Source organism: Coccinella septempunctata, chromosome 3 (assembly GCF_907165205.1).
Source record: "Coccinella septempunctata chromosome 3, icCocSept1.1, whole genome shotgun sequence".
NCBI lineage: Eukaryota > Metazoa > Arthropoda > Insecta > Coleoptera > Coccinellidae > Coccinella > Coccinella septempunctata.
The window spans coordinates 36,465,862-36,492,369 of NC_058191.1; the positions used below are offsets into that span (position 1 = coordinate 36,465,862).

General features: G+C 38.3%; 1 protein-coding gene across 1 annotated transcript; it reads left to right on the top strand.

The window, feature by feature from the left end:
* The first annotated feature begins 74 nt into the window (after positions 1-74).
* Positions 75-26,389, top strand: LOC123308982 (adenylate cyclase type 9). Its single transcript, XM_044891810.1, has 7 exons — positions 75-528; positions 582-938; positions 18,199-19,445; positions 20,135-20,629; positions 21,710-22,052; positions 22,126-22,303; positions 22,608-26,389. The coding sequence occupies exons 2-7, from the start codon at positions 643-645 to the stop codon at positions 24,282-24,284; spliced, it is 4,236 nt and encodes a 1,411-aa protein (XP_044747745.1). The 5' UTR covers positions 75-528; positions 582-642; the 3' UTR covers positions 24,285-26,389.
* Positions 26,390-26,508: the final 119 nt, after the last annotated feature.

Below are 26,508 nucleotides of genomic sequence, written 5' to 3' on the forward strand. Positions count from 1 at the left end.
CGTTCCACTATGGAACGTAGCACTTGTCCAGCAGCTGTCAAAATCACCTGTTTGAGCAGGTCGAATTTCAAAAAGCATGCGTTATCATTTGTCGAATGTCAGTTTTTCCTCAATTTTCCTTTTCCATCGCGTTTCGCATTTTCAGTTCCCAATCCCCAACACGAGTTATTTATTCATTCGCACCGCACTCTGCGCAACCACTGTTGATCGCGAATTTCAGTGCCTAGTAGTTACGTATATGAGGTTATAATTTGAAAATTTGAACGTTATTACTGATATTGTTTATATCCAACTTCAAAGTATGCTTATGAGAAATTGAACCAATTTTCAAAAGAACACCAAAATTCAGTTATATCATTCAATTAATTAATGATGAAGTGCTCCAATAAATCAGAAAAGAGGACAGTGCAAACATTCTTGTTGACACATACTACTGGTTTGTTTGGTTTAGATTATGATGAAAATGTTAAGTTCCAATAACTCACTTTTTTGAAATGTAGACACAAGAAATGATAACAGTCAGAACAGGTGAGCTTTATAATTTTTCATCTTAGCAAATTAAAAATAATTGACTATTTTAGATATCTCAATATGAAGTTTGTCATCTATAACACCTGAAGAATTTCAGTCAATTCAGGTGAAATGAGGTTTGACAAGAGGAGTTCTTCAGTCAGTTTCAGCAAGTCTGACACACAAACAATACATGAAGATCATCCTTCGGATGTTGTGGATGAGGAACATCAGCAATTAAGCCTCGATCCCACTCTGCAAACGTATTTGGCAGAAGTGTCTCAACGTTCTGGTTGTTGGGGTAGATTCATTCCAATACCATTCGAAAGAGCCTCTAAGAAATCTTGGTGGGATCCTTCTTTCGACTCCGATATTTTAGAGAGACAATATAAGAAAAGCTCTTATCGAAATTGGATATTTAAATTCCGGTGAGTGATGATGAACATTCTAATGAAGAAATTCTGAGAAAAAATAATAATAATAATGAATCATTATAGAGAAAAATATTGATGAATAATTTCTCATTTGTAGTAATTCTAAGTGTTGAGAAAACATTTTTTAACTTTTAACAAGTTATAAAAAATATTGCATTTCAGTTCAGATACCCTGTTTCTATTTATCCATTGAATAGGCGAATGTATTTCAAAACATTGTAGTTTTAAATTTTTTCTGCACAAATTTATACGCTGACTCAAGATTTTTTATGTGTGCATCAGGCAAACACATATTTGTGAAAATAATGAATCATTGATATCAGATTGATAAAAGTTCTTTAAAAGGAATAAATGGTAGAATAAAATTTTCGATCAGTGTTTGACTTTTCTCTGCTCTTCAGCATCAGATGTAATATCTGAATAACTTGAATTTATTCAAAGTATACTAAATCATTGAAAAGTAACATGAATGAATAGAGATATGGATTCTTATGATAATCATTCTAATTATAGATTTCATAATTTGAACAGTACTCATTTTGTATTGAACATGGGTTATTGAAATGCTCGCGAATTTTTACAGACTGAAAACATGGGTGCGGCCTAGCCAAGATTGCGGTAAATTTTTCGAAATTTTAAAATGGGATGGAAAGGTCATCTATCGATGTCTAAATTCGATTGCATTTTATAAATAGCACGTTGTTAATTTCACGCGAAAAATTATCGTCTTTCGAAAATTGAGTGATGACTTTTTAATGTATCAATTATCTATTCTTGAGATATGAATTTAGTGGGTACAGGGCCGGATTAAACTCTCGAAACTGATTGTCGTAATCGCTGTGATATCATTCAATCAAAATGTTATAATTGCAATTATGTTTCGACTTTCAAGTGGGTGAACTTTGTAGGGTAAAGGTTCGATTCTTGATATATTTTGTTTCGAGAATATCACGAAACATTCATACGCACTGTATGATCTTGGTGGTCCCTTCACATCGGAAATTAACGCTAAAGAACGAGTTGTTTGACGAATTGTGTGATCTGTTTCGAACCAGAGATGGTCCACATCCATTTCATCTAAATTTGGACCTGAAGAGTACCAGAACATGCCGCAATATAATTCACAATTAAATTCAATGACCCATTCATGTTTGTCCTGAAAAAATGACCAGTGATGTCAGCAGTCCATAGCCCAAAACATTACATCACTACTACTCTCAAAATGTCGATGGGAGCTTCAATCTAGGAGGCTGCTTATCTGATAATATTCCTTCTATGTACCAAATTAACCAAGTTAATCCATTTTCGGGAGGCTTGTCTTGGATGGCGGAGTGCTTTTTAGTTTTTTTTTCGATCTGAGTGTAAAAAACGAAAAGTGAAAATTTCATGGAGGGTTATAAATTATTTTCCTTCATGTTCGATTCCGATTCATGATTCGAAATCATGAATCAAAATGGCTTAAATTGAAAATAATTTATCGGATTTATGGGACCAGCTCGTCTTCTGTACACTAAGAAACCTCAGATCGCATTAAAGTTATGGAAGCGTTTGCTATATTTCATCGCATACGTATTAGAAATAAGCTGTTTGTATGCATTCGGTAATTAAATTTAATGTTTTCCCCTTAGAGCCCGGGTAGTTCGGTAATACCCTCTGTAATTAGAAGATGAATAATGGACAAAGGCGTTGTTTATTGTGTCAAAGTGGGAGAAGTATGTACACAGTAAAACGGTCAACCTGCTGAAACTCAATATCGTCAGAAAGATTAAGGAAAAATAGGCTTCTGTATAGCTGATGTAGAACTACGTAATTGGAAATTCGAATTGTTATGAAAAAGTGGAAAATGGAAAAAAATAATCACTAGAATTGAATCAATACAAATTTCACACACAAAGGTTTCCATGTAGATATAGGGACATACTCCGTAAATTTAAAATTCAATGTTTTGATGGTATTGAACATTGTTTTTATATGGAAGAAGAACCATTTTGAATAATGAGCCAGCATGACCGCAGCTGAAAAGTTTTATCGGTGAATTATTCAACTATCCTTCAGAATTTCAGATTCACGCTATGAAACATGAAATAAACAAATTCCTCTGGCGCAAACGAAATCTATTTCTATTTTATATCGTTTCATTTAGCCTCATAAACATATTCAAATTGAGTATACTAAAACGAATAATACAGTATTTCCGTGCCTCTCTGTTGATTGAAAGGTAATATTAGTGGGATATCGCTACCTACGGGTAACGATATAAACAATAAAGTTATATTGATTTCAATATCGGACAGATTTTAATGCCGTAATTACTTATCTCGGTTAGATTTATATCAGTATTCGAAGAGATAGTCTAAACATTCAGGATGAAAGGGTGGATAGCTCAACATTAAAAGATAACAATCCACAATTCCGTTGCATGTTGCATACCTTTGAAATTGATCCCAAAATGGTATATTATTCAACTAGCGCATTATGATGGCTATTATCAACGGGGATGACGACATCCAAATGAATAATAGCCATAATATGCGAGTGGAATATTGTACTTTAGCCACCATTATAAAGAAATTATTTCTGAAATATCTCATCTCGTTTTCGATGATATCTGCATTCATTGCAATATCTCACTAACAGTAGCTTTTGACATTTCAATATTGCTATCTATAGCAATATCCTATGCTCAGAGCCTCTGTCTATGGTTTTGACGATAAAATTTGTGATAGAGTCGTGGATAGTGGCTCATGAATCACAAGTGATTTATGAATAGACTAGGAAGAATTGAAACAGATATGCGTCATGTCTTGAGACCACTCGGTTGTTTTTCGACCTATAGACAAGTTCAACGTGTATGGATCAAAAATGGGCAAATCTTCTGGAGCCATTAAGAAAATATTGAAATGCCATTTTGGAGAGGAAAGTCTATTGCTGCCACACAGAAACTTGATATCCAAATAATGAAACATGCATCTGTGTTTTCTGAAAGCAAACTAATCCTAACCATAACAAAATCCTTTCAGAATTGCCAGTTATGTTGATATTAAACTTCATAATTTGTGATTTCATCAATAGGTGTCATTATGCTCAAGGAAAGAGGTAGATTATGACCAGTTCATTCAAAGGTTGACACAGATTTCAAAATCAATTTTTCAAACTGTGAAAAAACCTTTACAGAAAATCTTCAGAGATGCCACTGGAGAGACGAAGAAATTAGGCCAACTTTAAAGCCACACATTCCGATTCGTTGCTAAATTCGAAAAGTTCTCATTTCAACCAGCCGCCAGACCATTCTAAAATTCGTCGACCTGCGTGAATTCGTATGATGCGAATAAATTTAATGGATTTAATTGAAAACGTAGAATTATGGCGCGGGCATTCACGAATCACTCAACTAACCTGAATTTCACGCAGAAACAGTTTAACTGCACGCTGAGAGAACTCTTTGTTGGGTCAAATTGCACCTGCTCCAGGACATTAAGCGATTTTCGAACCCACCCTTGTGTCCGCTAAAGAGGTCAGAGGCACTCTTATTGTGACGAAGTAATTGATCTGTGGAAAAAACGCACAATGGTTGATTATTGCAACGTATTCGAATACTGTAACTTTGAGTGTGTATTCCTGAGAAAATTTGAAAAAACTTTTCATATCATTACACTGATCACAACTTCCTCTTGAAGAAGTCCATTCGTTTATCGATGATAGAGGATCAGGTGCTGCAGCCAGAAAGGTCCAATCATTTCCTTGCCTTGACAGTCAATTCTGCCGTCTATCGAGAGTAACATGTAGCTAACATCGCGAAGTCCGCTGCAAATAAGCTGTGATAACAAGCTATGAAATATAAAGGCCCGGTTGTCAAAGTTGAGCTGGGTTCAAAATTCAGCTTGTTAATACTGGTTGTAGGGATGGGCTCAGGTCAGAACAGGACTTGAATAATGTTCTCATGTTTGGAGCTCGAAACATTCATTCAATTCTCGGATTCCCTCTAATAAAGCAGAGTACTGAGACTGATTTTTACTTTCCAACATCAAGAGACACTCTACAGGATCTAGGAAGAGTTCCAGATTTTTGCCTGTTCTGTAGATGTTTTCGTGATCGATGCTCAGCTACAGCAACATGCCAGATTGTTGAGTAGAACTGAGGCTGCACATTGTGCTCAACTCCAAGAGCTTCACTTCACCAAAAATCGTTCTTTTTCGTAACTGAAAAAAATTAGGGGATGTTTTCTTTTTCTCTTGGCAGACAAACATGAAAGAGTGCGTTTAAAGCTTGATGCATTGTGGATAGTTGAACTAGACACGTGCTTTTTTCAAGAAGTGCATCTGGAAACGCTAAGTTTGGACGTCACCGGTCATCTAGTTCGTTTATATGGCTCTAATTTGTCAATTCATCTTGAATGGGTCTTGAATTTTGTATTGCATATGTGATTCAGTGTGTGGGAGCACATATGGTGAATACCGGCTCAAGGTGAATGAATGCCATCAAGAATATTAAGAGTACAATGAACTCGGTAAATCAATTGGACAAAAGGTCATCCATAGGGTATACTAATGGCTCAAAATCAGCAAGAATTGTGGACAAGAATTAAGGATCTCTATACCACTGCTGGCATAGATGCTCGCTCTGTCTATACTTGTGTTCAGGAGTGTCTAAAAGAAATCTCACATCTACATCGGAATGGAGAGCCAGATTACGTTGAGGCTACTGGAATCACACAGCCAGGATTCTTGGGTGGCGAGGAGCAACAAGGTTACTCCCCTATTGGTGCCAGGACTTTGTGTTATTCAACTAAATAAAAAGGCCGATAGAATTACGAAAGGGACATCAAGGTAAACACCAATCCAGTCCTGGATTCTCGCTAGATAACAGTCGAGGCTCCTAAGGACATCGTCGGATTCTACAATGCCATTGACGGTCTCCTTAGCATCAAATTAGTAGGGCAATAGAACAAACGATCCTAGTGTTCGCAGTTCCGAAACGCTGAGCCAAGCCGTAACGATCATGATTCAACAATAAACAAATAATGATTGGTGAAGTGCATTGAGATGACGCCGAGACGTGGTGGAAGATTTGGTTTCCCGCTGACTCGGGATTTAATCTTTTTATGGATTTGGTTTCGAAATACTGGAAATTCAAATGTAGATTGCAACGACATGGCGATGACAGTTCGAACTAAAAAGTTGATGCAGTCATTGTCATTTTTGAAGGGAATTTTGAGTTTGTCGTCAAATACACTGCGCAAAAAAATTAACGCACATTATGGAAATCTCAAATTTATTCTACAACTGAAGGTGTTCTCAATGATAATTATTTTTATCAGAATTATGCATGCATATGTTATCCACTTTCAACGGTTTTCTTCAATACAGATGTTTTTTTCCCAGCAGGAATAAAAGAAGATGATATTATCAGATTTTGAATGGATTGGCTCCATTCTAAAATCAGTTATTCTCGATCAATTCTAGTGATCAATAGTTTTTCTTTCGTTTGATTTTCTACACTCGATCGCAACGCGAAACACGCAATTTGACAGAAGAGGAATGTGCCCAAGCGGTAGTTTTGCGAGAAGAAGGGTAGACATACACAAGAATTGCAGAAAGGTTTGGAGTTTCCCATACAAGTGTGTCCAGAATGTTGCAGCGATTCAGGGAGACAGGTATGAATGTCCGAAGACCAGGACAGGGTAGACCACGGGCAACAACTGCCATTCAAGAACGTTACTTGAGAGTTTCTTCGTTGAGACAACGGTTTGCAACCGCTTGCCTCCTTCAAACTCAGCTTGAGCAAACCTATGAGGTGCAAATTAGCACTCAGACAATAAGAAATCGCCTCAGAGAATATGATTTAAGGCCTCGTGTCGCGGCAAGAGGCCCAGCTCTTACCCCAGCCCATCGTAGGGCGCGTTTGGATTTTGCGAGAGATCATATCTATTGGGAAGAGGCCGATTGGGAAAGAGTTCTCTTCATAGATGAGTCTAGATTCTGCCTCTACCATTGTGATCGACGTTCCCTTGTATACAGACGTCCACATGAAAGATATGCTCGGTGCAATTTCCTGAATACTACTGGTTTCGGGGGAGGATCGATTATGGTATGGGGTGGAATATCTTTGACTGCTCGCACAGACCTAGTGGTCGTTGATAATGGAGCTATGAATGCTGATAAGTATATGAGGAACATTCTTGAAGAGCATGTAGTGCCATTTGCCCCATACATTGGTGAAAATTTCATTTTTATGGACGATAAGGCCAGACCCCATCGTGCGCGCATCGTTCAGGAGTACCTTGAAGAGTTTGAAGTCTCTCGAATGGAATGGCCAGCAAGAAGTCCAGATCTCAATCCGATTGAGCAGGTTTGGGACAACCTCAATAGAAGGCTGAGATGTTCAGAAAATCATCCAGCTACTCTTAATGAGTTAGGAATCCAACTCGGAGAAATCTGGGAAGGATTAGATCAGAACATTTCAAGATCACTCATTTTGACTATGAACCGTCGTTGCCGAGCTGTAATTAACGCAAGGGGTGGAAATACCAAGTATTAAATCACTTATCAGCATTTCAGTATTTTGAAAATTGTTCATTTCTCTTCTTTCACATAAGATTCGGTGAAATCCTGAATTTTTCTTCCATTTAATGTGTCTTGGTTCGTTCAAAACCTTCCCGAGATAACATAAAAAATAAGTTTTTTGCGCAGTGTACATGTACCAAAGCGAAACCTGAAAATTTCTGTACGATTTATATTTCTCTCCCGATCGATCTAGAAGGTTCGTCATTGGATATAATGTACCAATAAATCGATCACGGTAAAATTCCCATTCGTTCCCGATACGGGAAATGCTTTGGCGCCGGAGGCTTACGCGTTGAACAAAATGGCCCAATAAAAAGATTATTAGTAATATTCGAGTTTCCCGTGACGCGGACACAATGGCCGTTTTTCGTATTGATGGAACTGTTGAACGATAATTAGTCGTCCCTTCATAGTCGCCCTTCCGACCTCGCCTCTCTGATACCGAATTTATATCACGGACTTCATCAAGAATTTAATTTTCCCGGCGGTCGAAAGAACGAAGAAAAATCGACGCACATTAGGGGATAGATTTATCTCCAAACAAGGAAAACAATGAGAAATAATGCTCTTTTCATCTGGACTTTGATGGATTCATTGCGGTGGAAAAAAGGGACATTGGGAATCGAAACTTGGGTCTGTACTTTTCGTTATTGGTAGAACTCATGAGATTTTTCTGTTACGAATTATCCGGACTCGCCAAGCGCGGAGGTTTCTGGAAAGGAGAAAGCAGACACTGGCGTTGAGTCCGCTCAGCTTTTGTTGTCCTGAAACCACCTCTTCCCATCTGTCAAGAAGTTCTTCATTAGATGGCAAGACAGAAATATTTTTTCTGACAGTTCTGGAAATACATCTCAGGCAGTCGACGCTTTTCATTTAGAGACTGCCCTCTAAGTCTTAGGTCGAACAACTCTTTGTCCTTGAGAGTCTGGTAACTGGTTTTATAACATTTAAAGAAAATTTAGAAAATTGGGCTCACTGATTGTTCCTTGGGCCATTGGTGTTGAACATATTCTATTCACCTAGAGTAACTTTACTGAGTTGAGGACAACACACCTAGAAAACCCAACAGCCACTTCTCTTTTATGGCATGGACCACAAGGCATCAGTTCAGTAGAAGAATCAGAACGTTGTTGTATTTTTTGTTACTGAATGCTTCATTTCGCCGATTGTGGAAGGTGAGCTGGTTGCAACAAGTAGAATCACCCCAAGTCAAAGAAGGTAGTTGAAGGCTCAGAATTGAAGCTATTGGAGGAAGATACGAACGTAGCAAAAATAACTTTCACTACTAACTTGATGGAGAATCAGGTGCTTCTGCCAAGTCCATTCATCTCTTTGGCATCACTGTCAAATCTGTTGGACGGACATCTATCCAATATTGCGAAGTCCCCTGCAAATAAGATGGGATATATCTGTTCAGAGCTAGGAACTATTTCTGTCCAGATCATATCCGCCTATTTTACAAGGCTATAACAAGTACTGCACTCATGTGTGGAGCTGAGCACCCAAACATCCATTTCAACTCCTGCATTTCATTCAGAAAAGAAAAGTACGACTGGCCAAATCAAACAGACTACCGCTGGCAAATAGGAGGAACAGTTTCAGATTTGTGCCTGTTATGTGGAGGTTACAGGAAATTATACCAGCTGCTGCCATATTCCCATCAAGTAACTCCAGGTGACATAGGTTTCCCCTTTCCCTAACAGGCAAAACAAAGATAAAACGTAACTTGGTGAATAATCAACTAAACTAAAGCTTGATGAAGTTGACCGTTGATTTAGCACATAAGAAATTCTTCTTGGAAGGCGTAAAAAAAATTTATGGTTGATAACTTGAAAAAGATATATGGTGATCAAATCGACAGTTGAATATGCATGGAAAAAATTCACTCTCTGTATTTGGTGACAGCTACGAATATTTCAAACCTAGTGAAACTATGACTGAAGCTCTATACCGAACACATTCAATGAGGTTCAGTAGTTTCTGTTATTTCTTATTTCATTTCACCCTGTCACTAAAACTGTCTGCACAAATACCCCAGAAATCTTTTCAGAAGACAAGATAAGCGAACTTTATGGCTTTCCTGATGTACGTCATATTTTAGTTTGACAGATCGTTGACAAAATCGCAGAATGATTAGGGTGTCCTCTAGGGACCATTATGTGGAAAAACAAAATGTTGAAGTTTTTTGGGAAAACAGCTGTTTGAATTATTACTTCTCGCTTTAATTATTCTCCATTTCACCAAGCTTTCAAGTAAAAAACGGCGACTGAGGGATAGATTGAGCAAAACAAAGTAATAGGGGTACGAATTATCTTACGAGTTTAATGTAACTACCATCCATCGCTATGTTGTTATTCTGGATAATCTTTGGTTTCGGAACGCCAACTGCGTGAATCATCCACGGTCCAGTAAGCAAATATTGCCGTGGGAAAAAATCTAAAAAGTCTCAAAACCAATTCTAGTTTGTAATGAGGTAATCTTTGTTCATGAGAGTTCTCAACTGTTTGAAGTTCCTGCTAACCAAATATCTAACTCTTGGGTATTCCTAGTCAGGGTCGGACCGCTTGCGCAACCACATTAATCTTGATGATGCTCGTTGACAGGGTGGAGCTTCTGTCGAAGCTTTAAGGCCGTCGTTTTATGTCCTCAGTTCATCATAATTAGAAAACCCTGACTGTTAGATCGCTTTGAACCACCATGTCCGTTTTTGCGATGGAGATAAGTTTCTAATTTCGAAATATCCACTTTAGCAATTAATGGATATCTTCTTACCTACCGATGGATCGGTTTTGACGGAGAGAGAATGACGAATTGTATCGAACATTGATGAGGAGAATATCTGTGTTGAATGGTTGAATGGTCTGCCTGTGAACTTTAATACATTACAATGGATAGTAAACTCTATCCCATGCAGTGCTCAAAATATTTGTAGCGACAGTGTCAAGTCAGCAGTCTCCCTATTACCAGTTGCTCGGTTTCAGTGGTGAAAGCACCACGAATCTTTCTCTCCGTGCAAATCCAGGAGGGTTCCCCCATAGGGTTGTTATGTTGTTTACCTTATGTTGGTCTTTCCAAGACTTTTAGGTCCTGCAAATGTGAAACCTGATAGCAAGTCCTTCGGCTTTATTACCACATAGAGGATTATCTCAGCTGAGAACCTTGGCTGTGAGATTCCAATGCCCCAGCTCTTTTTAGAACACCCTGGATGACAGTGTGGACAGCCAGTTTCTTTGCCTGTTGAGGGCTCGTATACCAGAAGCGTTATTGAAGATTCGCCCAAAGGATGCAAATTATGAAAACTTCACTAAGCTTTCCTCATTGTCACGGATGGATTAAGATATTTTAAACAGATTAAGATATATTCCCCATGAAAACTCTTATTGAAACACCAAAATATTCTCCATTACTCGATGTAAACAAACAAAAGTGCCTTTACCCTTCATTTACAAAAATTGACACCAAAAGGCGTAACGTTTGTTTGAAATTCCTAATTGAAGTTTTGATTCAAGTGCAATAATGAGCCTCCCACAGATTCACCGAAGTCGCTCAAACGTGCGGCCCAAGGATACTGTGACAAACGCTCCTCCCCGTAAATGAAAGATCAGAATAACATTTGACTAAGTTACATCGGGGCGAGAAACCGATAATTACGCCGCCACTTGCGCGTGTTAACTCTTCCAATTGATCCCCGTATACCGCCCCCTTTGTCCCGATCAACCCGACCGCCCCAGAAACCCCCAACGTCCCTCGGCCGCAGAGCGTTCTGCCGAAGATGAAAGTGTCATCGGAAATATGGCACAACGAAGTGGTGCGCCTTCACGTAGTCAATTTCGGGGGAATTGATGTGAAAATGTATTAGTTTAGGGGATGTTGGAAGAAAAACAAAATTCACCGAGGGACGGAAACCAGAGGCGTATCGATTTTGCCCGGAGAGAGGCTGTTCAATTTTCGGAGCGGAACGGGATCAAAATTGGGCGCTAATTAAAGGTTGAACGTTGTCTCGCAATTTCTTGATGGGGTATCCGGTGAACAAAGGCAGGTTTGTTAGGCTTCGTGAGGGAAAAATATCGGGGAACGATACCTAATGCGGAAAATTCGTGGTGTCGTAATTCGACGATCGAAAATTGAAAAGAATCGGATAATGAGAACACGACAAGAATGGATGATGGGTCGGGCGTCCATGGGATGCTATTCAATCGTCGGCACAATCTTATTGAGTGATCGATTCAAACAGGGCATCGACTGTTTGGTAACGTAGGACTACTCTTTCCCCAGATGGTTCTAGTTAAAGTGGATTAATTAAATTATTATCATTATTCATTGAGAAGATTGAAGGTTTTCACCTATAAACTCAAAAATAAACAACAAGAAAATCATAAGAGTTCTTGAACGCATTGACCACATAATGTGAGAAACCATTCACACTGCTGGTTAAAAAGTTCCTATGTTAGTTTGTCATGAAGTTTTCCTTGGCAACTTGAAGTTATGGCGCCTTAATCTGTCAACTCCACTTCTGAACAATAAACCAATGTCAATACCAAAGTAGCCGTGCAAAGCTCTGTGGATTATTATGGAGTCTCCTCCAGTTCTACCAGCCTTCGAACGTTGAACATTTTGGGACGATTTTCTTGAAGACCGAACCCTCCCAAGAAATATTCTTTTGTTCCAGCGCTAGACATGTTTCATGATTTGACGGCCAAATGACTGACACAGGAGCTTGTTGTATTGTCCCATCTGTCAAAAGCTTGAAATGTGATCTGCTTCGCACTTGAACAAATGGTCGTTATGTGTTCAGAACACCTGAGGACACAACCAAACCCAAATAGCAAAGACTAGCCACCGCTAACAAGGTTGACTAGTCAACGCTATATGCTGATTTCGAGTTACTTTCTCAATGTGTAACAGCATTTTTATTGGCAGACACCAAATGTCGCATCATTTGCTAATTTCATTGATATCTGATAGGATGATCATATGTTTACAGGATAAACATAATAGGACCAAGAACAGATCCCTGAGGAACCCCACCGATGACAGGAGTATCCTCAGCAGAGACAGCGCCTCCCACTCGAGCACGATAAGATCGAGAAGATAAGAATGACCTGGAAAAAAAATCTTAATCGTTATACCATTTTGAATTGGATTATATTCTTACTTGAAGAGATCAAAGTTTGAAAGAAAACCTTGTCGTTTTGGTTGAATGATTTTGGTTGCTACCAACACCCTCCTTTGGATATGCTCTGTCAATAATAATGAAAGAATTATCGATAAAGAGTACCTACACTTTTTCTTCGAAACATGAGATAATATTTGACTGTGGATAAAATTTTAAACACACTACGAAATACAACATTACGTTAGAGTTATGGTGGGTTTGTTCCTAAGAACTGAGACATAATAAAAGATGAATCTCATTGGCAGAATTCTTTCACGTGATCGTCTTCTCCATTTATTAGGTTCTTAGGAACTCTGCATAAACCCACCATTCAGCTTATGTTCATTGTGAATTGACCCTTTGAAAGGAAAAGAATGTAGATAAGCAAGTTTCTACATTCATTTCCATTTCTTTATCGGTAATAACTATCCATTATCGTTTGATGATAAGTATGGCCTGAATTAGACGGCCTCCAATGATCTAGGGCCCTGGGGGCCCATTGGCAAAAATGGTCCTGCTGATCATCAGAGCTTCAATCAACCGATATCTAGGGAAGTTTAAAATGAGAGTACTAAGAATTAGTGTATACAACTATAATGAATTACGCATTAAATTGATCTTGTTTTATAAATCGTTTGTTGCTGATGAAATATCTCTTCAGGGGATGTTTTTTCCTCGAAATAACTCCTAAAAAATCGGTTGAAATCAAGACTCTCAAGAGGGAGTCTCCGGAGATTCTAGCAATTTCCATCCCGAGGGTTGTTAAACTGAACGAAGTGCGTCGAATATGCCAATTAAAAACGAACCAATTGGATGGGGTTAACCCGTTCAAATTGGATCGTAATTGTTATTGGTTTGAGGCCGAGGCGCTCCTGTGGGTAATTTAACTTCGCGTACGATCATTAGTTGTGCGTTTGCCGAACGTTATCAGTACTGTTTCGATATGCATACATGTTACAATTTCGTCACATTAAGATTTCGTGTAACCTTTCCGCAATATTAGTTCCAATTATTGATTGCGCTCTGTCGTCGAGTAGATATAGAAATTCTCGCAGGAGGAAAATCGACAAATGAACGACGCCTCATTAAATACCTGCGGTTTTCGGTTTATCAGTTCCCCCGGAACCTAACACTGAAAAATCGTGAAAATGCAAATTTCACAGTTGACGTTTTGGAACATGTATACTTCATTCACTTTTATTTTAGCAGTCGGTTGGCCATGGAAATTTGACACATTTCACTCTGTATAGTACGAAAATGTGGGGTTATGAAGCTTGTCAAAACATTTTTGGGTTTTAAATCAACGCTATGTTGCCCGTTCTACGTAAAAGTTTCTGTTACTACGTATTTTATCACAATGTCGAATCTCTTCGGAAAATATGTGACGAATATAATTGAAGTTTATACAAACTGATTAAAGGCATACCAAATCCAGTTAATTACATGGAAAATACAAGAGATGAGTATAATATCATAATATGCACTAGCTTGAGGAGAGTTAATGTTCGTTATTTTCTTTGGCTTACATCATTTGTAGATTTCAAAAATATTAACCCGAAGATGAAATGCATATGATGCAGTGGTTGGGAATGGGTATCTCCGAAGGAATTAACAGATAATTACAAGAATGTTAAATTCTTCAACAAAAATTTCACATGAATAAACGAGTAACAGGGCAACTTGCGCGTATTTGTGGCTATCCATCTTAATACATTGATGTAATAATAATAATTAGGTATTTATTAGTACCTTAAGACATTTACATTGTATTGGACAAGTCAAATAAAAATAGAAAAATCCATCCAACCTTAATCGAAAATCCTGTAGTTAACTTTTCGCATTAATTCACTCAAACATAAAATTCTCAAATGCCACCACTTTTTTGGGTCTACCAATAGAAGGAAATTGTTTTTAATCCTCTTCATTCACAATCTTTCTGATTGTGGAAATATTCAGCTGCAATATAAGTCGTTTAGATTCAGATGAGCCATTATATAAATTCTCTTACATTGAATATGTTTGCTACCGTCTGACGTATTGTGGATTTTAGAATATTAGGGTAAAACTATTTGAATGAGCGAACCTGAATTCTAAATTGCATATCCTGAAACCCTGTCTCTTTTTTCAATCACTTTCGACATTTTCGTAATAAAAATTGATATTAGTTGTGGCAACGGCGTTATGACATTAACGACATTTCATGAGTGCCAACCTAACTTCGTTCTAGTTATAAAAACTTGAAAAAATTATTTCATGGCCAACCGACTGCTAAAATAAATTTGAATGAAGTATAGTTGAAAAATCCTTTCACACTGGCATCATAGATATTACTGTTGGTAACAACAATTTGGTACAAAAATAGAGAAGCATCCGACATTTTTAAGACTTCTTAGATCGACTTATCATGAGGGTTAACAGTTAAGGAATTGAATGAAGAAATTATGAATCTGCATGGATATTTGAAGGGTATGAAGATCCGTGGTTCTGCCAGGGATTGGTAAATTAGAAAATCCCAAAGTTCAGAGGAAATTTGTGAGATAGTTTCAGTATTGACCTTTTCTATATAATGAGGCTTTCACATGAATTCCATCATGTCCTAGCAACAAATCTCTGTATCCTTGCTAGTAGAGATTGTAGATGATTTTCGCGCTCCCAGACATGTTGCAAAGACACCATTATCAAAGTGCATTGATATGGAGTATTAATGAAAGAATATTAATCGCATTTTGCCATTATATGAACCAATTATCAATTCTCCTTATCACCTCGTATTATCTGGTCCTTTACCTCTGCTCGTGATGAACAGAAAATCCCAATTTTCGTAAATGTGTTGTTTGATCGTATGGAAATAGTTGTGACCTAAGGATCAGGGCATCCTTGAATGACGTACCGCAAATAATGACGTAATAATTCGTGTGACAATGTGACAACAAACAGTGTCGACTAGGAAGGATGAGATATCCGTTTCCTTTTTCGAATGTAACTTTATTTCGAACAAACTAAAACTGTCGCGACTTGTGACAAATATATGCTTCTAAGGCAAACACTGCCTAGGGAAACAAGGATCAAGTTTCATGTTTTGGGTGTGCACAGTGTTGATGATATTATTTCGAATCTTCAACAATTTCCTCGGCAATATCTTGGACTTTTTCTCAATTTTCTTCTGGCATTTTGAATAATCCCATAAAAGTTTTTGACCCCCTACGACCTCGTCGACGACAAATATCTTCATCAAAACATTCGACAGATCGGTTGCATCGTGACAAGATCGATTATATATTTGGCGTGGGCTGTAACAAGACTAGAGATATAATGCGACTATAAGTATCAGTTCTATAGCTGAACCTCGAGCCCTTCCATTTCATCATGATCGATAGTTTTCTGAATAGCTCGCTGCAATGTTATTTTCTTGTGAAAAATGGCGAATATTAATCACCGTCAAGAATGTGGCGAACATTATCATCAACCAAACAGAATCTATCCTAAACAATTTCGGATGATAAATTGTTATGGGAGTTTACGCCACGCGATCCTTTTGGGAAACGGGAATAGGTTTTGTTGCTCGAACGTTTTCACACGTGGTAACTATTAAAAACTAGATTGTCTGTTTATAACGACTTTGGATATCTCGATTCAAAATTTTATATATAGAAAGTTTATTTTGAAAAGTTCTTAATTTATGGACGTCTCGGAGAGAAAACAGCGTTTGAAATTGAAACTGTAAACTTTTGAGAGAAATTTCCGAAAATAATTTTTTTTATTGTTTTGAATCTCTGAGATTATACGGGTATTTTTTTATCATCGACTCAGCCTCGTTGCAATCCGAGTTTGTCGTTGCGAACTAGGTTTGAGGGTTATTTTTTCAATAATATACAAGGAAAACGGAAAACATGATGATGATGTTTACTAAAAAAATAATAGATCATTCATTAACTTATATAATATAGTAATACAATTTAGGACATAAAATTTATTAATTATGTATTTATCAGCGAAGTTCTGCATTGGGGATTGTGTCCTTGGGAACACAGAATATAATGATAAAAAATTATTTGTAGAAAATTCCCTGCATTTCTCAGAAACAGTTTCCTTGAAGCAATGTTGCCTAACAAATAGTATTGAAACAATGTGAATGAACAGTGAGTAGAAGGTGACGTTCAAAATTAATATCTTAGAGGGTGTAAATAAGTAGTAGAAAAACATTTAAGAGATGATTTATTGTCAAAAAAAGTGTGGATCTTTCATATAATTTTTTTCTCGAGCAGCCCGCTTGAGATGGCATCTGGAGAGCAGTTTTCAATATCTCTTTTAGAACCCAAACAATTGAGCAGACATTCTATGGGAACGAGAAGAAACTGCAAGTTTTCTGCTTTTGGTTTGAAAATTGCTTTTCATGTGCCATCATGATCAATGTCATCTGTATCTAAGCGAAGGATGCTCAAAAAAAATAATATGAAAAATCCACACTATTTTTTGACAAGGAATCAATCTACCCTATTCAAAAAAGCATGTTTTAGAAACATAAATCGCTCCTAATTAGGTACAAGAAAGAGTAAAAATTCGAAATCAGTAAGTTAAACCATTTCATCCCCATAATGAATAAGGGCTGATGAAAACACCCATCAATGACCAAACTATCCTAAGCTAGGAAAAGCTCCTGGACGAAAATTTTGGGTTGCTATTCAAGAAACTCAACTACCCTCCACCCTTAGTAGAGGGTGCGTGATTATACATGAAAAATTTAAAATAAAAATCAACCTATTCCAGCATTTCTCTTCAAAATAATAAATAGTGAAGATATGAATTTTATGCGTTACATTTTACTCACTCTGTATATCAGACTCCTTCCTCAGACAATAAATCAAACTTTTCAGCATCAATCTCTTGGGCACTCCTCATTCCGAAGTTTTCCTGTGACAAGTGGCATAGTGCAAAACTTCTGACGAAGACCATTTCTTATAATTATTCCTTGTGCTTAAGAGGTTGGGGGTGAAAACCCACGCAAGCACCACCAACAAAGTCCTTTCAATCATTAGTTAGAGTATGGTTTTAAATTATTGCCAAAGAAATTACCTCACCTACTTTCAATTTATCTTCAGATCATTTCAAAATATTGCAAAATGTTGTAATAATTTTATTGGGGAAAATGTTTAGATGAAAATCTATGATGAAATTTACTTCAGAACAATAATAAGAATTAATTTAGATGCTTACCACCCGCTGATATGAATATCGACAAGGGTTACACAGTTCATACTAGGTGGCGCTCTGTATTACTCGATAGTACTCAGTAGCTTCTGTCAGTATTGAATAAGAGTCCATGAATTCCAAACGTTTTTACATGGGAGAAGAAGCTATGTTGCTCTGACGAGGTCAAATGAGACCGAAACCACGGTCAGCATATGCTTTTCTTCGGTGGAACGTTCTCCACATAGTGGCCCTGACGATGGCAAATTGGCATCTGAATTAATATGTTATTGTATTCATTGCCCCACTGTTTTAGGCATTTCTTCTGAACATTTTGTTTTTGTTTCAGGGTGTCGTCCTGGTACATCCTCCTGATATCGTCATGTTGGTCTATATACTTCTTGGTTATGGGATACCAGAAGGAATCACAAAACTGGATACGTATTTGTTGCATATTCGGCAGTATCGCCGTCATGTCCTTAGTCCTAATAACGTTACTCAAATTTACAAAGTTGCACAAGCATCACCTACTCAAACTGTCGGTGGCGGCAACATCTTTTGTGTGCGCCGCCAGCCTGTCGTTAGTCTTTCTGATTCCCATAACGGTTGACGACACTAATTCGAATCTGACTTCGGAAATCAGTCCAGTCGGGCAATTTTCGATTTGTATAGAGATTTTGTTACTGATTTATACCCTGATACCGCTGAAGTTTTACATGTGCATCATCGCGGCCGCGTCGTACTCGATACTCTTCGAGACCTTAACCCTCGTTTTCGAGAGTACCTCGTTCGATTTCCACATTTTGATAGTCAGATGTATGTCGCACATCTGTATACATCTGATAGGGTTACATATTTTGATCATGACGAACGTCCGGTTCAGGAACACGTTCATGAAGGTCGGCCAGAGCCTGCTGGTCAGGAGACAGCTCGAATCGGAGAAGCGTCTGAAGGAGAACATGATCCATTCCCTGATGCCGCCGAGCGTGGCCGCCTGGCTGCTCGACGACGACGAGAATTTCACCAAGAACGGCATGGAGCAGAGGAACTCCGACCCGGCGACCAACGACCTGGGCAGGATCTTCCGCCCGTTCAACATGAACCGCGTGGAGAAGGTGAGCATACTGTTCGCCGACATCGTGGGCTTCACCAAGATGTCGAGCAACAAGAGCGCCGAAGAACTGGTGGAGATACTGAACAACCTGTTCCAAAGATTCGACCATCTGTGCGAGTACCACAACTGCGAGAAGATCTCGACGTTGGGCGATTGTTACTATTGCGTGTCCGGTTGTCCGGAGCCGAGGCCCGACCACGCCAGGTGTTGCGTGGAGATGGGCCTCAGCATGATACAGGCCATAAGGCAGTTCGACGAGGAGAAGAAGGAGGGGGTGAACATGAGGGTGGGCATACATACGGGGACGGTGTTGTGCGGCATTGTCGGCACTAAGAGGTTCAAGTTCGACGTGTGGAGCAACGACGTGACGTTGGCCAATAGGATGGAGTCGACGGGGAAGCCCGGTATGGTTCACATCTCAGAGACCACCCTGGAATACTTGGACGGCGCCTATTTGACTGAGGAGGGAGAGCCTGTGCATGGTAAGTGTATGTTTTAAAAATCACACTTTCAACTGAAGAAAGAATCTGTAATTCAATGTGGAATATCTTTATTTCTGTAAGAAACGAGCTTCGACAAGTAGGTCAGCATCAAGAGTCCAGGAAGAATATCACAGATAGCACGCAAATCGGTGAAAAACAATATAAAACAGCTATTTGGGAAGCACTGAAAGCAGTCAAGGCAACAAGTTCAATTGACTGCTTTCTAAATTTCTGTTTCATATAGTTTCATATTTTTACCAAGCCACGTGCTACCTGTGGACCCTTTGGTATTATTTCTGCAAGGGAATCCCTGATGATGACCTAGTTGTCGAAGTGTTCTGAGTTTACAGAAATAAAGATACTCCATACTGAAGTACAGATTGCTCCTTTAGTTCTTATTCAGTGTGCACAACCATCGTTGTCATTCTAACCAAACTTTTGTACGGCCACTTCAGTATTGCATACTAACTTTAGTCCACAAAGAAAGCCGCTTGAAAGATTCACAGTATAGTATCATAGTAGTGGTAAATCCGTCGAGAAGCATTTTTTGAAAAAAATTCTGGATTTGTTGGCCTTTCCTGTATATGTTTGGCTGTGTGTATATTCATTGTCATTCTTGAATTCTTAGAGCGTTGTCCAGAAAGTCTTCGTTGTGAGAAGTTGCTTGAACGTCTTCACTTTCTTTTCAGGCTTGAAAACCTACTTCATCCTTGGCAAAATGGGCGATAAAACGCCGTCCTACTCTGGTAGTTTCAGGGCCGAGGGCCGTCAGAGATACTGCAATTCGCTTCGCCTCTTCGTCTCGCCGCCGATGTCATCGCCGACCCTATCTCCGCAGAGCAGACCGCGCGTCTTATCCTACGATACGACGTCGAACTTTCTGAAGCAGGCGTCGTACAACCCCAACATGTTATCGCCCGATGTGTGTAAAATAAAAGCGAGCAGTCTTCCCAGCATCTTGGACTCCGAGAACGAACAAGAGACGGAAATGAAGGAAATGGCCGGGGAACAGATCAAGACCCCAACGTCGACGGCCAGCGCTGAGAAGTATTCGACGCCGAAGGCTAAATCGTGGCGCTTGTCGAAGTTCCTGAGGAAATCCGATCAGCTGAGAAAGGATAATAGCGAGCTGTCTGATGGGGTGGCACCTGCTGACAGTTGTTCAAGTACAGCTACGCAATCAGGTGAGTGGAAATCACTGATCGGCATCGGTCTTATTTCGTTTAACGTTTTTGGTTTGAAAATCAAGACTATCTTCGTGGTTGCGTAATGGTATTTAATCATCTTTTGTTGATACAGGGTGCGGCATAACCGGTTGACGATTTTCGTCATTGATCAAGATGTGGTGGGGGCAGGTAGGCGCGGAAGTACCCTTTCTGCTCCTTAGGGGCGCTGTTTTGGCGCCATTTCGAAATTCCTGTTAACGTTTCTGTCCCCCCTGCAAACATAATTAAAACTTGGTCCCGACATCTTGAGGAAGCAGGAAGTACAAGAAGTGGACTAGGACATGGACAACCGAGAACGGTAAGAACAACAGAAAATGTGCAGGCTGTTGCTGAACAACACTATCTGGGTGACATCTGGTTCCAGCAGGATGAGGCTACAGCCCACACAGCTCGAATTTCATCAGTTGTTTTGAGACATATGTTCAGGGGTTACTAGACTCACTGATATGGGCGTTGTATGGCCAGCGCGCTCGCCTAATTTGCCTATGTACATCTTTCTTTGAGACTACCTTGAAGATAAGGTCTTTAAACATCGCCCACACACTATGCCACAACTCAAGCAGCGAATAACCGAAGTAATCCGGGCCATACAGCTAACTATATTCCAATGAGTGGCTGAAAACTTCCAAAATCGGCTACATTAGTGTATTTCTGCTGACTAGCGCCATCTTAGCTATTTCAAAACTATATTCCCTACTTATTCGAAGGAATAAAATCGTTTTGCTCGCAGTTTTATCATTTTTGATAGCCCCCTGAAACTCGTCAATCAGCTCTGCCGTACCCTGTTCATGAAAAAATCATAGAAATATTGGCAATATTCAGCAATAGCATGACATTAGGTATCGCTTGCAAAACATCATACTTCCACACGCACCGTCAGAATGAGCATATCGGCAATCTAGCCAATGTTAGAATGAATAATCGACTGCTGAAGGTTCCCAGTTTATGTCGCCAATTTGTGTTTTCACTTAAATTCTTTTATATCTGAAGTCCTTTTCCTCGAAAATCTTTGGAGATCGTTAATAACGTCATTTCCAGGTTACAAACAAGTTCCTACAATCATCGAGACCACGAACGGAACGCCCATCTTGAACGGTAGGAGCAAAGACTCCTGGTTAGACGTCGTATTCGACGCCACCAATCCGTACGTGGCGGACCAGAAAGATTCCATCGACGTCAAATCGTACATTAGTCAATCGAGAAGCGACATGGGACAATACGACCTGGCGCCCAACGAACTGACGAACTTCGTGAGGGGCGGAAGTTACAGGTCTCAGTACAGCAGGTCGCCCAGAGAATCGCTGGATTTACTGCAGAGGGCTGGGAGTAACAGGTCGAGACGTGGGAGGTCACCAAACTTGGACATTGTTCCTACGGAGAGGTAAGTGAGATTGCAGGGAGTTTGTGAAGTGGGTCTCATAATACTCTGTGTGATCAATGCAAATTGATTGCAGGTCTAGGAGTGCTACGGTAGCAGCTCCATCGTCGAATTTCAAAAGGCTTTCCACGAAATTCGCGCTAGATGTTCCATCTAGACTCACGAGCGTTGCGAATTTGGATGATCATCAATATGCCAATAGCAGAAAGGACTCGGGAATAAAAAGTAACAGTAGGAGGAGTAGTATACAGCAAGTGAGTTTCGTTAAAAAAATTCATTCAGGTTGGTTTCAAAGATTTTTTGAGAGAAAGTAGGACTAACCAAGAGTCATCCTTCGAAATAACTAATTGGAACCTTGAACTCAAGGTTCAAAATAAAGTGGCAACAACAACTCGCCAATAAAATGGCGGATAACATTTGGCAACCTTGCTTTCATTGAGCTTGTAGTTTGAAAGTTAGTTTGATTTAGTGAAAATTCTTTATTAGGTACTCGTAGTAAATTTCGCTAGAAATTCACCAATAGGTTGTCAAATAATCAGGGTCACCATTTAATTTCAGATCGATGTGTCATGTGGTGACATCCTTCAGCAAAGGGTGTCGGGCTACTACACCTCCAGCCAGAGTAGCGTCAACTCGCCACAAATTTCCACCGTGATTATGCGCACGAGTCCATTTTTCGACAAGTTTGGGACTTCTATTCAGCACTTACGTAAACAATCGGACCGCCAGTTGATCAAATGCGTACAAGAAAACTTCAAATACAAAAGTTCCTATTTTATCAAACCCCCCTTATCGAAACTAACACTCTTCTTCAACGATGAACAAATGGAGCAGGATTATAGAGCGAACGTTCATTCATTGAACGATCAGAATGAATCGATCGTGACATTGGCGAATCCAAGATTCAATACTTATTTCGACATTAGCGTTTCTTTCTTTGTACTCTTTATTACTGCTATAACTTTATTTATACTCCACGGTTTCACAGAATTGTGGTTGATAATGTTCCTTATATTTATTGTAATACAATTTTGTGGTTTTCTTTTTTGCCTGACAGACGTTGTGAATACAATGGAAAGAGTATGTTCTTGTTTGTCTCGATTTTACAGGTGGAACATGTTCGGCGGGGTGTTGGTAAGTTTGCCGGTTATCACGGTCATGACCAACTTCTGTACCAAAGTTATTCTACCCTCATCCTCGGACTATCTTTACAGCTTCTTGTTGCTGGTTGGGCTAGTCCATTTCTGCAATTTCACACAACTGAATTGCTGGATGAAAAATTTTCTAGCGACCGTTTGCGGGGGAGTTTTCATTTCTCTATTTTTAACGGAATCGTGCCCAACCCCCTCGTTGCAGAATATGATAAAACAATCAATAAACCCAATCGTACAACATTGCCATTATTTGTACAAATTCGAAATAGTAATGGATCTCTTTCTCATCCTCTTCTTAGTTTGGCTGTTGAACAGGCAATTCGAAATAACTTACCGTCTGAGTTTTCACACAGGTTATATAGCGAATCGCGACAAAATCCATGTACAAAGTTTGAAAAATCAGGCGGACTATCTCATCTACAACATCGTCCCCGAACACGTGGCCGAACAACTCAAAAAAAACGCCAAATATTCGGAGAATTTCAATAACGTCGGTATAATTTTCGCCAGTATCGTCAATTTCAACGAGATGTACGACGAGAGTTATTTGGGAGGCAAAGAATTTCTCAGGGTCCTGAACGAACTTATTGGCGATTTCGACGAACTGTTAGACAGGCCGGAATTCCAGTCGATAGAAAAAATAAAAACGATAGGTAGCACTTTCATGGCCGCCAGCGGACTGAACTCTGAATGGCGCAGGGAACAGGCCGATCCGAACGAACACTTGTTCGCACTTATGGATTTCGCCCTGGAACTTCAGAAGGTTGTCGAGGATTTCAACAGGGATCTGTTGGAGTTCAATTTGATAATTCGTATAGGTTATAATTTTGGGGATGTTACTGCCGCGGTTATCGGAAATACGAAACTGTATTACGATATTTGGGGCGACGCGGTGAACATCGCTTCTCGCATGGACACCACGGGCGTCAATGGTCACATTCAGATAGGAGAAAATTGTCTTTCTGTCTTGGAACAGAGATACGATTTTAAACCTAGAGGATCGATTTTCGTGAAGGGAAAAGACAATATGAATGTTTATCTTTTAGAACGTAAGAAAAGTCACGCCGAAATATACCAATGAATATATATATTTATTGTGCCTCTGCCAAAAAATTTATGCATTCCAAATGTTGCTTGAACTGCTATAAGTATACTTGACCAAATGTGTAGCCTTAGTCTATTGGAAGCTCTAATGATGTATATGATCGTTATACACATATAATATAAAAATATGCCACATATATGTATATATTTATATATATTTGAAAATATTCTTCAGAGATCGTGATTTGATTTGATCGGTTGTGTATAAATATTTATCTCAGCCACTGTGAATGCTTTTTAAAATAATTTACAAATCGTCTATTTTCAAATGATCTGATTAAAACGGAAGTATGTGAATTTGATTGATGAATGAATATGTTATAAATCCTTGAATTTTCTTCTTATATTCGTATGAGCTTTAATGATGATTCATCCCAATATTTTTAAAACTAATTTAATTTTGTCTTCATAGTTTCTTCTGATATTACTCCCATTATGAAAATTCAAACTTTTTTCAATTAGAAAAAATTTTCTAGTCACAAATATTCAAAATTAATTTTATCAAACTGACGTAATGCATTAGAACAAAAAAATTATCTTTTTCATGCTGAATTAATTTCATAATAGCATGATCACTGCTCATAGTTTTACGGTATACATATGTATTTGTTTTATTATTTATTGTTGTTTATTTTTACTGTGTAAATAGGTGGTGACAAAAGTTATAAATTGTTGAGTTTTTGTTACTCATGGATTGATTGTATGAATTCGGTTGGTTGAAATTGTTATGTCCGATACATTGAAATTCAACTTAGTCTCATTCGTTCTCGGAAACACTCCGTTTTAAAATATCTTTTTACAATAATTTACAACGTACAGTTTCATTAATTTATTTAATAGTTAGAACCAAGCTGATATTTTATCCATTCCCATAACTACCTCAGCTTTTTCTGAGAATGAACTATGGGTACCCATTATCCCGTTTCTTGAACAAATAACAATTAGGATATTTAGAATCTGTGATAAATTTAGATTTTTACAGTAAATAAAAGGTCGAACATATTTTCTGAGATGGAATTGCAACTTGAGGGAATGCTCTGAAAATTATGTCACTCATGTCTTGCCAAATAGTACAAAAGATATATAAATACATATTCCAGGAGCCTATAGAATCTCGAGCACCAAAATGTATTGAATGAATTGAAAGAATTCTGCTGGATTAATTTACTATTATTTTTGAGATTTAATAAATTTTTCCTGTATTAATGAGAACAAAAAACAATTAGAATGTTATGCGAAATGTATATTTTTTGTGAAATTGCGTAAAACAAAATAATAGCTGCTAATGAAGAAATATGTAATCAGGAAACAATACGAATATGTCATTTATATATTCTTGAGGTGATCACAATTATCTAACAATACTTTTTTATACACTTGAGTAACTTTTACTAATTGAACTTTTTAACATTTTATACTCGAATATCTTTGATTATATAACTGCAACTGACCTAATATTATTCTAAGATGAGTGGAACAGATTGAGGCCTCATTCCATAATTATGTATCAATAAGATGAACCAAAGATTTTAAAACTAGTAGATGAATATCACGCGAGAGAAGTATCAGTTTATTTCTTCGTTTCAAACTTATTAATTTAAGGCTGTTTAAAAAAAAAATCAGTTTTCTTGTATACATTTTTTCTGTATTGTAATTCAATTATATACATTTTACATATTGATATGTATGATTTGAAATATTTTCAATAACTTCTCCCGCGTTGAGTATTGAAGTGGTTTATGTTATTGCTGAAACTTCTGGACAGTATCTATTTTTTTTTCGATCGCTTATCCAACGAAATATTTGTAACAATTCAAAGGAACTCTCGGTGAATGGGTTCTATCCAATTATCATGAAATATTCATCAATTCCAGTGATATGAAGAATAAATATAACAGCACAATACATTTGTTTTTCTTATTTCAGTTGACAACTGCTAAGTTACAAAAATTATTATGAAAGTGCCTTCTTAATCTTTGTCTTCATTTTCAGCCATTACTCATTTTATATAACACAATTTAATATGGGAACCTATGTGCACCGTCCTTCATGTATATTATATGATTAAATCCATATATGCCATATTCTTATTACTTTCCCTTTCTCCCCACATTGAAAGAATTCTCATTGTCAGAACGATGTAAATAACCATGTAACATTTTTTTCTTAAACAAAGAACGATGTGGGTATGTTGGAAACTA